The sequence below is a fragment of the Siphateles boraxobius genome, unplaced genomic scaffold (genome assembly GCF_051911475.1).
Source record: "Siphateles boraxobius isolate OS27281-9 unplaced genomic scaffold, OSU_SipBor_1 6, whole genome shotgun sequence".
Lineage (NCBI taxonomy): Eukaryota > Metazoa > Chordata > Actinopteri > Cypriniformes > Leuciscidae > Siphateles > Siphateles boraxobius.
Genome location: NW_027509186.1, coordinates 21,403,857 through 21,417,371, shown reverse-complemented (window position 1 = coordinate 21,417,371; position 13,515 = coordinate 21,403,857). Strand labels below are relative to the sequence as shown.

Here is a 13,515-nt window from a genome sequence, read left to right as displayed (position 1 = left end):
TGTGGTCAGACGGTAACCGTCCAACCCTCCTTGGGGCACAATGCCAAGACCAGCTCAACTCTTGACTTGCCCTCACCAACAGGCTCTCTAGGTTGAGTATATAAGCATGTTAAAGTGAGAAAGTCACTATTGCAGACTGAGAAAAGGACTGCCTAACTCGAAGGTAAGAAACTCATGTTGTTAATTAAATTCTTTATTGCATATCATATAATAACAGATATTAGATGCATGTAAAAGCATATGTTACAAATATAAAATGCATGTATATTTTAATTTAATTTATACAAATATTTTTTTTCTATTCTCATTTATGTTTTATAATGCGTTATGTACATCACAGCAAAATCTGTGGTGTTAAAATTAACATTGCTGGGTGTCTATGGGTCCACTCTATACAGAGTGTTAAAAGGTAACACTGAAGCGGTGTTGAAGTTAATTCAATAATTAAGTAATGATTGACCATAATTGATGATACCTGCTCTTAACAAGCAGAATCACTGAAGGAAATATGAACAAAAACAGGGTGGGGGAAGACACGAGCAGAAACAGAAGAGCTACAACTGATTTCCAGCCACTGGATGAAATCAACTGAAGATAAAAGACATTAAATCTCTCAAGATCTCAGCAAAGGATGATTAAACAACTCCAAAAACAGCATTCACTCATCACTAACCAGTCTGACATACTGTTTGTGTACAAAAGCTCTAATTGAGAATTAAATTAACACGGATGTTTTGTTGTAAAAAAAAAAAAGCTATTATTTTCAATAAAACATTAACATCTAAACCTCTGTAAACATATGAGAAAAATAAAGTCAAACTGGTTAGTAATAGGTGAATTTACTACTGCTGTTTTTGGAGTTGTTTAATCATCCTCTGCTGAGATCTTAGATTTAATGTAGTCTTTTATCTTCTGTTGATTTAATCTAAGTCTGTGGCTGGAAGTCAGTTGTAGCTTTTCTGTTTCTGCTCATCACTTTTTTTCTGTACTTGTTCTTATTTCCTTCTGTGATTCTGCTTGTTAACAGGAGGTATCCTCAATAATGGTCAATCATCCCTTAAATAATCACTTCATCATCTAATTAAAAGCAACACTGCTTTAGTGTTACTTTTTAACACTCTGTATAGAGTGGACCCATATAGACACCCAGCAGTGTTATCAAAAACTGTACTTCAACATTGAATTTACCGGTAACTAATTTCCAATGAAGTATTGCAGGGAGATATGGGGAACCAGGCCACTAAAGACAAAAAGGATGTAAAACTCCACCAGATTAAGCCGAATATGGTGAGCAAAACTTCAACTGACATGAAATGCAATGTCATAAATCAAATGCAATATCCTTATTTTCTGTTGCTTTGTCTAGCAATGGGAGAACAAGGTAAATCGATGCCCATTTTCCAAGCAAGTGAAGAACTACCAGGATGGTTTGTGCCACCAGGATACATTACATCACAGAGCAGTTAAGGTGAACAGATTTATGAGCCTGTCCCACTGAAATATTTTAGTTCTATTTTTACTGAATGTCTGTAAAGTTTATCATTGCCTGCTTTTATAGAGTCTCATTTTAAATTAAGTTATTTTGGTAATCCATGGGATGATGAGTAATACAGGATACATTTGAACTTTCCCCCCTTATCTTTAGAGCCAGGTTTGCATGTCTAAGGTCTGTGAAGGCTCTATTATGACTCCAAAGGCTCTGATACGCTGTCCTTCCTCCACCCTGCCCAGCTCTGATGACATCCTCATGCAAGCTATTGACTTTATCAATCAGTACTATAAGTCAATTAAAAAGTAAGAACCTATAAGGTTTAACCACCATAGACATTTTTTGGTAGATCAAAATGGGTTTTAAATGGTTGATGGTTAATATTTTACCGTTACTCCACTCTAATACTGAATAAATGGTTACGTTCTTGTTTATCCGCCTTTCGTTTAATTCCATAATAAAGCAGAACATGAACTTGCTTAATTTTGAAGAGTGAAAATGGTAGGCTATATGACTGAATTTTATCTGTTACTCAGCTCAAAAATTGAGGAGCACCTGTCTCGTGTGGAGGAAGTCGCTAAGGAAATAGATGCTACTGGGTCATATCAACTTACCACAAAAGAGCTGGAATTTGGGGCTAAGCAAGCATGGAGAAATGCACCGAGATGCATTGGCAGAATTCAGTGGGCTAATTTGCAGGTAGTTTCTCTAGTTTGGACTAAAACATGTATAATATGTGTAGTCTATTTACATTATCTCATGTTTTTCTGTCCAGCTGTTTGATGCACGTAACTGCAGAACTGCTGAAGATATGTTTCAGATGTTGTGCGATCATATTCAGTTTGCTACCAATGGAGGCAACCTGAGGTAAACCAAGAATGTGTTATTTGAGCTTTTTAATAAACCATCCATCTTCATTGTCTTTGTAAATTTGATGTTATACTGTCACAATAAAGAGATTTATTTTCACAGGTCTGTCATCACTGTGTTTCCTCAAAGAACTGATGGTCAACATGATTTCCTTGTGTGGAATAGTCAGCTCGTACGATACGCTGGCTATAAGATGACAGATGGTACAATAATTGGAGATCCTGCCAGTGTTGACTTCACAGAGGTAGATACCAGTCTATTTTCTTTATAATAGATATTTTCTCTTTTTGCAATAACTTTTTTAGAATATCTATCTACAGTATCTGTCTGTCTGAATACTACCAAATACAATATTCTTTTTAGTTTTTGATTTAATATGAGGTCATAAAAACGTTGTTATAATTATAAAAGATATATGTAGAATATGTACCGCATTAATGTCGTGTCAACTACCCATACTTAACAGATGTGCATCCAGCTTGGGTGGACACCAAAGTACGGTCTATTTGATGTGCTTCCACTGGTGTTACAAGCTAATGGAGAGGACCCTCAGTTATTTGAAATTCCCCAGCATTTAATTTTGGAAGTTCACATGGAGCACCCACAGTAAGTGACATGGAGCTTGTACTGTATACCAGCTGGCTAGGAAAACATGCTCGCCGTAGATTAAAAAAGCTAATGGACTGGAAACAAACACAAATGGTTGTTACATAACTATGCATCAAGGGTTCTAGTACAAAGACTCAAAGTCAGACATTCGGTCTTGTAGCTTGTCTAAATTTGAGTGCGATGTTGTTTACACAGACCAGACCACCCGAGCTCTTGACAGAGGTGCTCAGATTTCTGAGATGACTTGTATTCCACTTGATTCCCCAGCAAATCTGTTTGCTTCTTGAACAGAAAATTATGCAAGGTTTTTCCTTTTAAGAGCTTGTATTGAAAGGAACTTTAAAATCAAACGCTCCTAGGCACTTAAAGATCAGGCTAGAGTGGCAAAGCCATTCAATTCTAAAACGGCCTGTCTCTATGCCACATTCTTTCATCCCGACCTAACAAATGAGTTTAACCAGTGAGGCCTAAAGTCAATCCAGACTCACTCCAACACTTCACATTAGAAAGCTACCTAATTAGTTTACTATGTGAATTTGACTGAAGTGCTGTTTGATGGGCTCCAATAATGGTGCAATCATGCAGACCTAGAAGTGTTATGGATTTGTGTCAGCAAATGGATGAAAATAAGAGGGGGTTTTTTTGTTTTGTTTTTTTGTTTATTGAACTATTGCATTTAGTAGCATAGTCAAGGGTTTGTTTGAACTGGTAGCTAAATATATGCCAATGCATTTGCATGCCATTAAAATTGGATGGTTTAATTCACTTCTTCAGATACGAGTGGTTTAAGGATTTGAAACTCCGATGGTATGCGTTGCCTGCAGTGGCCAACATGTTGCTGGAGATTGGTGGTATTGAATTCCCAGCATGTCCTTTTAACGGTTGGTACATGGGCACTGAGATTGGAGTGAGGGACTTCTGTGATACCCAACGCTACAATGTTCTTGAGGTGCTACAATATTTCTTACTGCTTCAAATATTTACAGGCAAGAAGAGAAAGTTTCTTTGATACTGATTTTCTTTCATTTTATTATGTCCTACAGCGGGTTGGCCGCCGAATGGGCTTGGAGACGCAAAAACTGTCCTCGCTATGGAAGGACCAGGCCCTGGTGGCCATCAATGTCGCAGTGATGCATAGTTTTCAGGTAAACAAAGCAAATAAGTGTAAAACACTTGTGAGAGACAGACACGTATTTTCCCGATTTCATGAGAAAACCTAACTACAGTAGTCAACATTTAAAGTGGATCAAAACCTTTCATCAAAGTTATACATACATTTTGAACAATACCCGTTCTTGTCTTTGGACAACTTTGACTTTTTTTGATCCACTTCAAATGTTGATTACTGTATTTGAAATGGTGGCAGTTTCGTATAAATTTGTATGGAAACTTGTGATTTTTAGGACCCACTGAGGGTACGTTAACACAACAATGATGTATTAAAAAAGGAAAAGATTTTACTCTGTTTTTCATGTACAGACAGCAACGTTGTCAAAATGATCCCTGTTCCCACGGATCTGCGGAAACGACTAAAAACCCTGTATTATTCATGCCAGTCCAGTAGTTGGCGATGTCACGTAAAGAAACACTATGTGCCTATAGATTGAACACGTAATACGCATGCACATGACATCACCTTTTTTACAAATTCGTTTTTTTGTAGTTTACACGGAGACAACAACGGTTTCAAAAACTTGCACTTAGAATCCTGTTTTCAAACGCTTGCGTTTTCAGGCCCACAACACGTTCATTTACATTAATGTAAATGGATGGCCAAAAAATTTAAAAATTTGCTGAAAAATGATGTTGTGTAAACAGCCCCTAAACCTGACTGGTTTGTGACTCATGTGAAACTGAAAACTGAGACCCACACAGCATTTGATCTCTGGATTTACAGAAATCATTTTTTTTTAAGAATTATTTTCTCAACATTGCAGATCTAATCAGATCTTAATGAACACATGAATTATTATTTGAATAATTATATCACAAATCACATTAAAATTTACCAATTCATGTCATTTCCTAGTCACGTGCAGGGATTTCCCAACTTTTTTGTCAGCTGAATCACCTGAGACTTTAAGATAATAAATTAGGATTATCAAATTAATGTGATGAACAAGTTTGGTCAAAAGTAATAAAAAGTAATCAAAAAGTAGTCAGGTTATATGGATTATGTTACTAACTAAAATTTTTGTCATGTAATTTGGAGTCATTAACCAACTACAATTTGTAAGTAATCTACCAAGCACTGCCAATTTGTCAAAACGTTATTTTAATTATTTGCTATTAAATTTAGACCTGTTAAACTCATAATTCACTGACTTATGTGAATTTTTTTTTTATATATATATATATATATATATATATTTATATATATATGATAAATTGTTTAGGACACAACATGTGTGAGAAGCTAAATCTTAATGTAAAATATTTTAATTTTTTAAATTAAATTAATAGAAGACCTATATAAAGGTGGATAACATTCTAATATATTATATTTGTATTAAATATATATATATATATATATATATATATATATATATATATATATATATATATATATATAATTTAAAAAAACACGATTTGGAAGATTGATGGGACATTATTCACATTTATGCACATTATAAAGGTATTCCATACTGGAAAGTCAATATATGGGTTAAGATGAAATTTTACCTCTTGTTAAATGTTTATTCACAGTTTTATGACCTTTTTTTGTCTAACCGACATACAGAAAAATAAGGTCACCATTACTGACCACCATTCTGCATCAGAATCCTTCATGCAGCACATGGAGATGGAAGTGCGTCTGCGTGGAGGCTGTCCAGCCGATTGGGTCTGGCTGGTGCCGCCAATGTCTGGATCCCTAACTCCTGTGTATCACCAGGAAATGCTGAACTACATCCTGTCACCCTTTTTCTACTATCAGGTATCATCCTAAATATCTATTGTGCATTCATCAGAAAAGCTGCATTGCTGGAATATTCTCGAGTCTAGTGGTATAAAAAAATATGTGAAGTATGATGATGTCCAAACTAAAGTTTTGGGATTTTCTTGCCTTAATGTTTCTCATCTGTTGTCATTTAAAGCCCGAACCGTGGTTGACATACAAGTGGAAGGACAAGAACAGAAAACCAAGGAGATGTACAATCAGCTTCAAAGGATTGATCAGGTACCACAATATCATATTCACACTTCCTCAACCAGAACAATGCAGTGCTGTTCTCTCAGAAGTTCAGAGATCTGTCTGCAACAATGTAATGAATATTTGAAAGGTTAGCTGTGGACATTTGGTGAGCAGCCAGTATAGCTAAAATTCTTGTTTTCTTTTCTCTTTTAGAGTAGTGCTCTTCTCTCAGACACTCATTAAATCAGTCCTGGCCAAGAGGGTGCGTTGCACCATTCTCTACGCTACAGAAACAGGGAAATCACTGACTTTTGCTAAGAAACTAAATACCATGATGAACTGGGCCTTCAGCTCCAAGGTAAGAGGACCATCACCCCCGATTCATATGTACCTTATCGTTCTGCTACTCAAATTGGGCATCATTACCAACACTTGTGGCATATGTGGCACATTCATAACAATATCCCACTCTAAGGTGGAAATTACCCAGTTTCACTTTTTCACTACAAGTCCCCCTGTAGTCAATAACTGTATCCCCTAACTCATCTTTGTTCACCAAAATGACATATTTAAACATTTTTTAATGCCTTAAAATAGCTTGAATGTAACTTTACACCCTTGCCTCATTTAGTATACAATGTTCTATGAATATGCAAATTAGCCCTGCCTCCACTCACTCACACCAGCTCAGAGATCCACTTGATGACGATCACACATTGACGTGATTGGTTACAAGGTAGTTTGTGACGTCAAAAAAGCCACGTTTTGTCTTTGAGACTGTCTTTGGTTCACTGTGGTTTTAAAGAGAAAATACTCAGCAATGGTGATGACTTATGCAATTGCATGTTTTGTCTTAAAGCATTTTAAACACCACATAGACATTTAGCATCTTAAAGTCCCCCTGTGCTGAAAATCAAGCTTTTAATGTTTATATGTGATAAATGATTAAAAGGAGTACTGTTCAATTAAACACTAAGATTTGACATTGACCTTTTAGTTAACACATACATAAAACATTGTGTTATTTATACAGGTTGTTTGCATGGAGGACTACAACTTCAGTGAACTTGAGAAGGAAAGTCTCTTAATTGTTGTCACCAGCACCTTCGGCAATGGAGACTGTCCAGGAAATGGGGAGGTGTGGATATATTTATGCACAGTGTCCTACTGTATTTTAATGAAAAACCGTTATCACAAAAAATAATGCAGAATTTATAGTATGTTCAAATGAAAAGGTCTTCAAGAAGAAGTAATTTGCTTTTGGGATGATTCTTTGTACAATAACCACAAAAGATGCTTGATAACTAGAATGTGATTCTAACTTTCTTCTCAGAGTTTCAAGAAGCAGCTTCTCAGTCTGAAAAGCCTCAGAAACCAAGTCAGGTCAGTATTTAAAATCCTCTACATTTATTTTCTCTCCACTCCTGTATATATATATATTTGTTCGAATTGTTTCTTTCCCCCACGCAGGTTCTGTGTGTTTGGTCTCGGCTCTCGAATGTACCCACAGTTCTGTGGGTTTGCCCATGCAGTGGATACTAAGCTTGTGGCACTGGGAGCCGTCCGCGTGTCGTCCACAGGAGAGGGAGATGAGTTGAACGGACAGGAGGAAGCTTTCTCAGCCTGGGCTTGCACAGCCTTTAAGGTCTAAAAAATGAATATAAGTAATAAAATAACCGTTGAGCCCCCTTTGTTTTCTGTACTTTGGTGAACGATAAAATGAATAATGAGATGTTTGTTTTCTGTATGTAAAGGATGCATGCAAGGTGTTTAACATTCAGGGGCAGCTTCCAGGCAGCGATGGTCTGGCAGATTCCTGGGATCCGCAGAGGCACAGAGTTCAGAATGACAGCTGTACAGTTGACCGAGTCGCTGGTACATTTAATACCATTTTATTTCTTTGAAAGAAGTATCAAGGGAAATTTTTGGGTAAAGCTTGATGAAAACTGTAGAAGTGATTTAAAAAGCTAAGCAAAAATGCTATATTGAGAATATTCTTGCCATTTCTCTCTTCTTTTTTTTTTTAAATATGTTGCATGACAGAATTATATACAGTGCAATATTATGTAGGAATATGGAAGGGCTTAGTGACATTTTTACATTTTAGATTCAAAAATGCCATTTAACAATCATGATGAGTGTTTAACAATCAGAAACAAGTGTTCAAGAATCATATTAACAGATATGCAGTTATTATTATTATTTGGCTTGGTTTTACAGCTCTGTCAGCTCTCCATTCTAAAGCTGTGGTTCCCATGAAGCTGAAGAGAAGGCAGAATCTACAGAGCCAGAATTCAAGGTTTGCTCTCAAACCAACTTATAATCATGCATTTGTGTTTTTAATTATTATTATTATTATAGTTGATTTTTATTGTATTATTCTAAGCTTTTATTTTTTTCTGAAACATGTGCCTTGTTGTTTTCTCACACAATATTTAACAGTATTTTATTTATTTATTTATTTTTACGTGATCTTAGTCGGTCTACAATATTGGTGGAGCTGGAGATGGATGGGAACACTGAGCCCTTAAACTTTGCCCCTGGAGACCATGTGATGATTTTCCCAGGGAACTCACCTGAATTAGTAGCTGGCATCCTAAAGCATCTGCCCAGTGCCCCTCCTATCAACCAGAGCATTTGCTTGGAATTCCTCAGTGATTCCTACCCTGGTACTGAACCATAAAACCTAATTACATAATGGAAGTCTTACACATAATAACATAATGATACCTAATAATGTTGTCTTGCAGATGGTGAAAGGTGGCAGAGAGATGAACGAATACCACCATGTCCTCTTGCCCAATCTCTTACCTACTATCTTGATGTCACCAGCCCACCCTCACAAAGCCTCCTCCGCAAACTCTCAAAGATAGCAAGGCAGGAAGATCACAGGCAGCGCCTCTTTGCACTAGCAACAGTAAGTCATTTTTTTGTTTCAGAACTAAGGATGAGAATTGCACAGAATTTATCAACTTGGTAACTTTAGGGGATAAATATAGAGGAAGGAAATGCATTTCCCATTGCCAAATGATGAGGTATTTTTCATAATAAATCATTTTTTACAAATCCTTTTAAAAGGCACATTTACAGACATTTTAAATACATTTTCTCAGTCAGAGAACAGACTATATTGATGACTGTATGTTTGATTTGCTAAAAAAGTCTCATAAGAATCGTTCATTCGTGAGTCGGCCTACACTGGTTGTATGTTTCTAGTTTGCTAAAACGAACCTCCTGTATGAGTCTTTTTTTCTGGAATTGGACTAAAGTGGTTCTGTGTTTTTGATTCACTAAAAAAGAACCGGCTCATTTGAAGCATGTATTATAGCTTTAGACCATACTGGTCACGCTTTGTTTGATTCACTAAAAAAGAACCGACTCATTTTTAATAATTAATGTGGGAATTTAACCACACTGGTTTCGTGTAATTATGATTTAGTAAAAAGAGCCAACTCGTCAATCGTTAGAACGCCATCACGAATGCACGCACGAGAATCATTAACAGACAGTTAAAAGATTTGGAACCAGTTTAATATTGCATTTTTAAGGCAATATACAGTAATATATAATGTCTTGTGTAAATTAATTAATCATGCTGAAAAATCCAAAGTAGTTTGCTAAAAGTGTTATTGATAATAAAATGCTTTACGTTTAGTACACGTTAGTCTTCATAACAATGAACCTGTATATTAATGAAACAAATTCTTTCATAAAATGTCTCATTATAGCCTATTGAAAGCGAAGATTTACAAAATAATGGGTTCATGAACGCTTATGCTCATCTGTCATGAAAAATGTCTATTGTTCGCAATTATCAAGAATTGTTTTCAATGGAGTTTATTAGCTAAAGACATACCAAGACATCCCTCTATTACAGGACCACCAGGTTTACACAACATGGAAGGAGTTCCACAAACCTACCTTCCTTGAGGTGCTAGAGGAGTTTTCCTCTCTGGAACTTTCTGCTGCCTTTCTCCTCAGCCAGCTGCCTCTGCTGAAGCCACGTCTTTACTCCATCAGCTCCTCCCCAGACCTTCACCCTCAGGAGCTCCACCTCACTGTGGCAGTGGTCAGCTATCACACACAGGGTAGAGTAAACCATATTCCCAAAGATTCTCTGATCATCTATTAGTTGATACCTGAACCGTGGAACTTCCTAGACGTATAACTTCTAGAATCATTGAAGAAATGTATTTGTTGTTGTCATTTATCCTGCGCTGTTTAGAGGGAAAAGGTCCGCTGCATTTTGGTCTCTGCAGTACCTGGCTCAATACCATCAAAGAAGGAGACACGGTGCCATGTTTTGTCCATAGGTACCTTTCATTTCACATTCTCGAGATGTTCCTGAGAGAGAATAGCAGCCCAAGGTGATTTCTCTGATCATAATTAACTAACTTTTCCATAAAATTCCAGCTCTGAAGGGTTCCACCTACCATCCGACCCTAGTGCTCCCTGTATACTTGTGGGAGTTGGAAGCGGCATTGCTCCCTTTCGTGGCTTTTGGCAACAGCGATTCTATGACTTGAAAAAAAATGGTATTGAATTTTATCCCTGATCACATTCAAGTCGTTTCAAAAAGTCCACTGAAATGGACTTGCCTCAAGTTGTGTTATTTCTCCAAGGTCTGAAAGGGAGTCCGATGACACTTGTGTTCGGTTGTCAGGATTCAGATACTGATCATCTTTACAAAGAAGAGACTCTGGACATGCGAGATAATGGCACTCTAAGCATTATCAAAACAGCTTATTCTAGGCAGACTGGACAACCCAAGGTAGACAAACACAACTGTATATATCTTGAGTGATATCTATTAAGTATTACAATTATAAACTATATTAATAATATTATTTTTATTTTTTATAATTTATTGTTAGAATTTGTCAGTCTAAGCTTTTGTTTTTGAAATTGATGCCGTAGTATGTCTTTTTCCAGAGGTGTAAAGTCCAGGTTCAAAAAATAAAAGTTCTCCTCAGTATTTTGTTCCAATCACCTGGATTTGCTAATTAGCAGTTCTTCAGCCAGGAGAACTAACTAATTTGTGAAATCTGCTGGCTGAGTTCATGGGTGGAATAAACATATGGCAGGACTTTTACTTTATGACCCCTGGACTTTACACCTCTGGTCTTTTTACTGATGTTCATAATACAAAATATGAATAATTACTTTTACTCAGATCTAAAAAATAATTCTGAACGGCTGTTAACATTCTGTGGTCGTTGCTTATAGACATTCTGCATTTATTTTTGGTCCAGGTTTATGTCCAAGATATCTTGCGAGAGCAATTGAGTGATAAGGTCTTTGAGGTTCTGCACCATAATCCAGGACATCTGTATATCTGTGGAGGCATAAACATGGCTCATGATGTGGCAGCCACTATCCAGGAAATCTTAGTCAGCCGGCTGGGCATCACTCTTAGTCAGGCTGAGGAATATCTGTCAAAGCTAAAGGTAAACCTTCAGCATGTTGACACATTTTATAGCTGCTTCAGATAATAATGTCTAACAGCATTTATGCTCCTATGAGGGCTCAGTTGCCCTGAAATGGTGAATTGTTTACAGTGTGTAATGATATAAGGTCAATAATTTTAGATGGTTATGCTTTTTGTTCACAGAATGAAAAGCGTTACCATGAGGACATCTTTGGATCCTAGTGGTCGAGATCACTTATACCATCTTAATCTTTTCAATATCCAAACACACCAAAAAGGGGGACATTTTAATGTTTTTATTTTCATACAGCTTCCAAAATAATGCCAAAACCTCTCTTAACCAAAGGGAGTTAAATAAGAAATCACAAATATACACTGGAAAAACACAAAAAATGATCAGCAATGTATTTAATTGTGGAATGTACAGTTCTAATAATAGAGAACATTTTATTTCCTACTTGTAAATAAACTATTTTTTTAAATGTATTTGTTTTTGGGAAGACTGACCTGCACTTTGTTAGCCTATCGAGTATTGCATTTTATGTCTATAGCTAATTGCTGGAACAATTATTTTGGATTCTACATTTGCCATGCTCAATGAAACAACAGGAATCACCTCTATTGTGGACTTCAAAAATCACAAGAACATCTGACCGTTTGAACCAAAAAGTTCTCATGTAGCCTACTTGTTACAAATACTTATATAATCAGTCACCTAAAAATTGTGCAATATACTAAAAATGTTTTATTTTCCTTGGGTTTCACTTTCTGTTTGTCTATGCTTAATTTCACATTTTCAGTTTAAACCATGAGGCTACCTTTAATTCACTGTGTTTATTGTTATATATACTCGTATGGCTCATACTTTCATATATAATCACCTCTCACAGTGTTAAGAGTTATATAAAGTTGTAAATGGATGTTTATGGTAAATATTGCATCTTATAATAAAGCCAAGTTGGTAAGGCAGCCTGGCAAGCCACCCCAGCCTGGGAACTCACCACCATTGGCATGCCTCAATCCGAGGGTCGGGATAAACAGTTGTCTTTCAAATTCCCTCTGCACATAATAGGATAGTGCTTCAACCAACCAGAGCAACGAACGGTTGTGGCTGAGTTAATCCCATGCGTTTTAAAGTAGCAGGGAATTCCCGCAGAACCGTCACATCTCTGCCGTCATTGTTAAGCCCGCCCACCATTTCTATACACGATGTGATTGGCCTGACTAGAGTTTGGTTTTTCCAGCTCGAAATCCAACGGTTGCTAGACTACACTGGCTGCAAAATAAATTTTGCTGCAGCTAGTAGTGATGGCAAAATAAGGCTTCTTGAACCACTGAGACCTCGCAGCCCATTGCTTCACCCAAAGGTTCATTACTCGAAGCTTCATTCAGCATTGCTCACTAGTGACACCTAGCTACTGTGCAAAGAAATAGCAGACAATTTAAGTAGGCCTAATTCTGAACCAATGACCTTAGGAGCTGTGACTTATGATGTCTGTATACCCCCCACCCCCCTGTTCTGTTTTATTTATTTATTTATTTTATTCTCACTGTTAATGTCTGTAACCTTTCATTTGCAATAATAAAAAAGACCTGAGCAGACATTTGTCCATTGCCTGGGTATAAAATAAAATATGTATATATATTTCCCTGTCTGAATTTACTTGTGCAGAGACAACTGTCACACACACACAGTTAATTAATTATTCATAAATGGTTTGGATAGTGACAGTATGAACAACAAAAGTGACACTGTGTTGAGTGCAGTGCTTATGGTGGAGGGAGTGTAATAAGTAAACTGCAACAGAATAGTCTGGGGTGGAAAAAAGTTAAGATTTGTTTCTGGGGGGTTGTGTTCAGTGAACTGTTACTAGTTTTAGTGCAGTGTTGTGCCTATGGGACTGATTTAGAGGAGCAAACTGCAGTTTGGGGTGGGTGAAGGAAGGATTACAATAGACTTTTATTGAGATACAGAATTTTTTCAAG

General features: G+C 36.7%; 1 protein-coding gene across 2 annotated transcripts; it reads left to right on the top strand.

Moving 5' to 3' along the window:
• The first annotated feature begins 63 nt into the window (after positions 1-63).
• On the top strand, positions 64-13,174 carry nos2b (nitric oxide synthase 2b, inducible). 2 transcript variants are annotated; one of them, XM_077208116.1, is made up of 26 exons: positions 64-163; positions 1,211-1,287; positions 1,367-1,468; positions 1,646-1,794; positions 2,026-2,188; positions 2,265-2,356; positions 2,462-2,603; positions 2,826-2,965; positions 3,743-3,917; positions 4,012-4,113; positions 5,709-5,903; positions 6,064-6,146; positions 6,315-6,459; positions 7,135-7,239; positions 7,435-7,484; positions 7,572-7,746; positions 7,856-7,976; positions 8,322-8,400; positions 8,580-8,770; positions 8,852-9,018; positions 9,979-10,189; positions 10,327-10,414; positions 10,515-10,636; positions 10,724-10,872; positions 11,354-11,548; positions 11,713-13,174. In XM_077208116.1, exons 2-26 carry the CDS (start codon positions 1,225-1,227, stop codon positions 11,749-11,751), a joined length of 3,243 nt encoding a protein of 1,080 aa, XP_077064231.1. In that variant the 5' UTR covers positions 64-163; positions 1,211-1,224; the 3' UTR covers positions 11,752-13,174. The 2 variants fall into 2 exon arrangements, with proteins under 2 accessions (XP_077064231.1, XP_077064232.1); XM_077208117.1 differs by lacking the exon at positions 64-163 and adding an exon at positions 1,056-1,121.
• Positions 13,175-13,515: the final 341 nt, after the last annotated feature.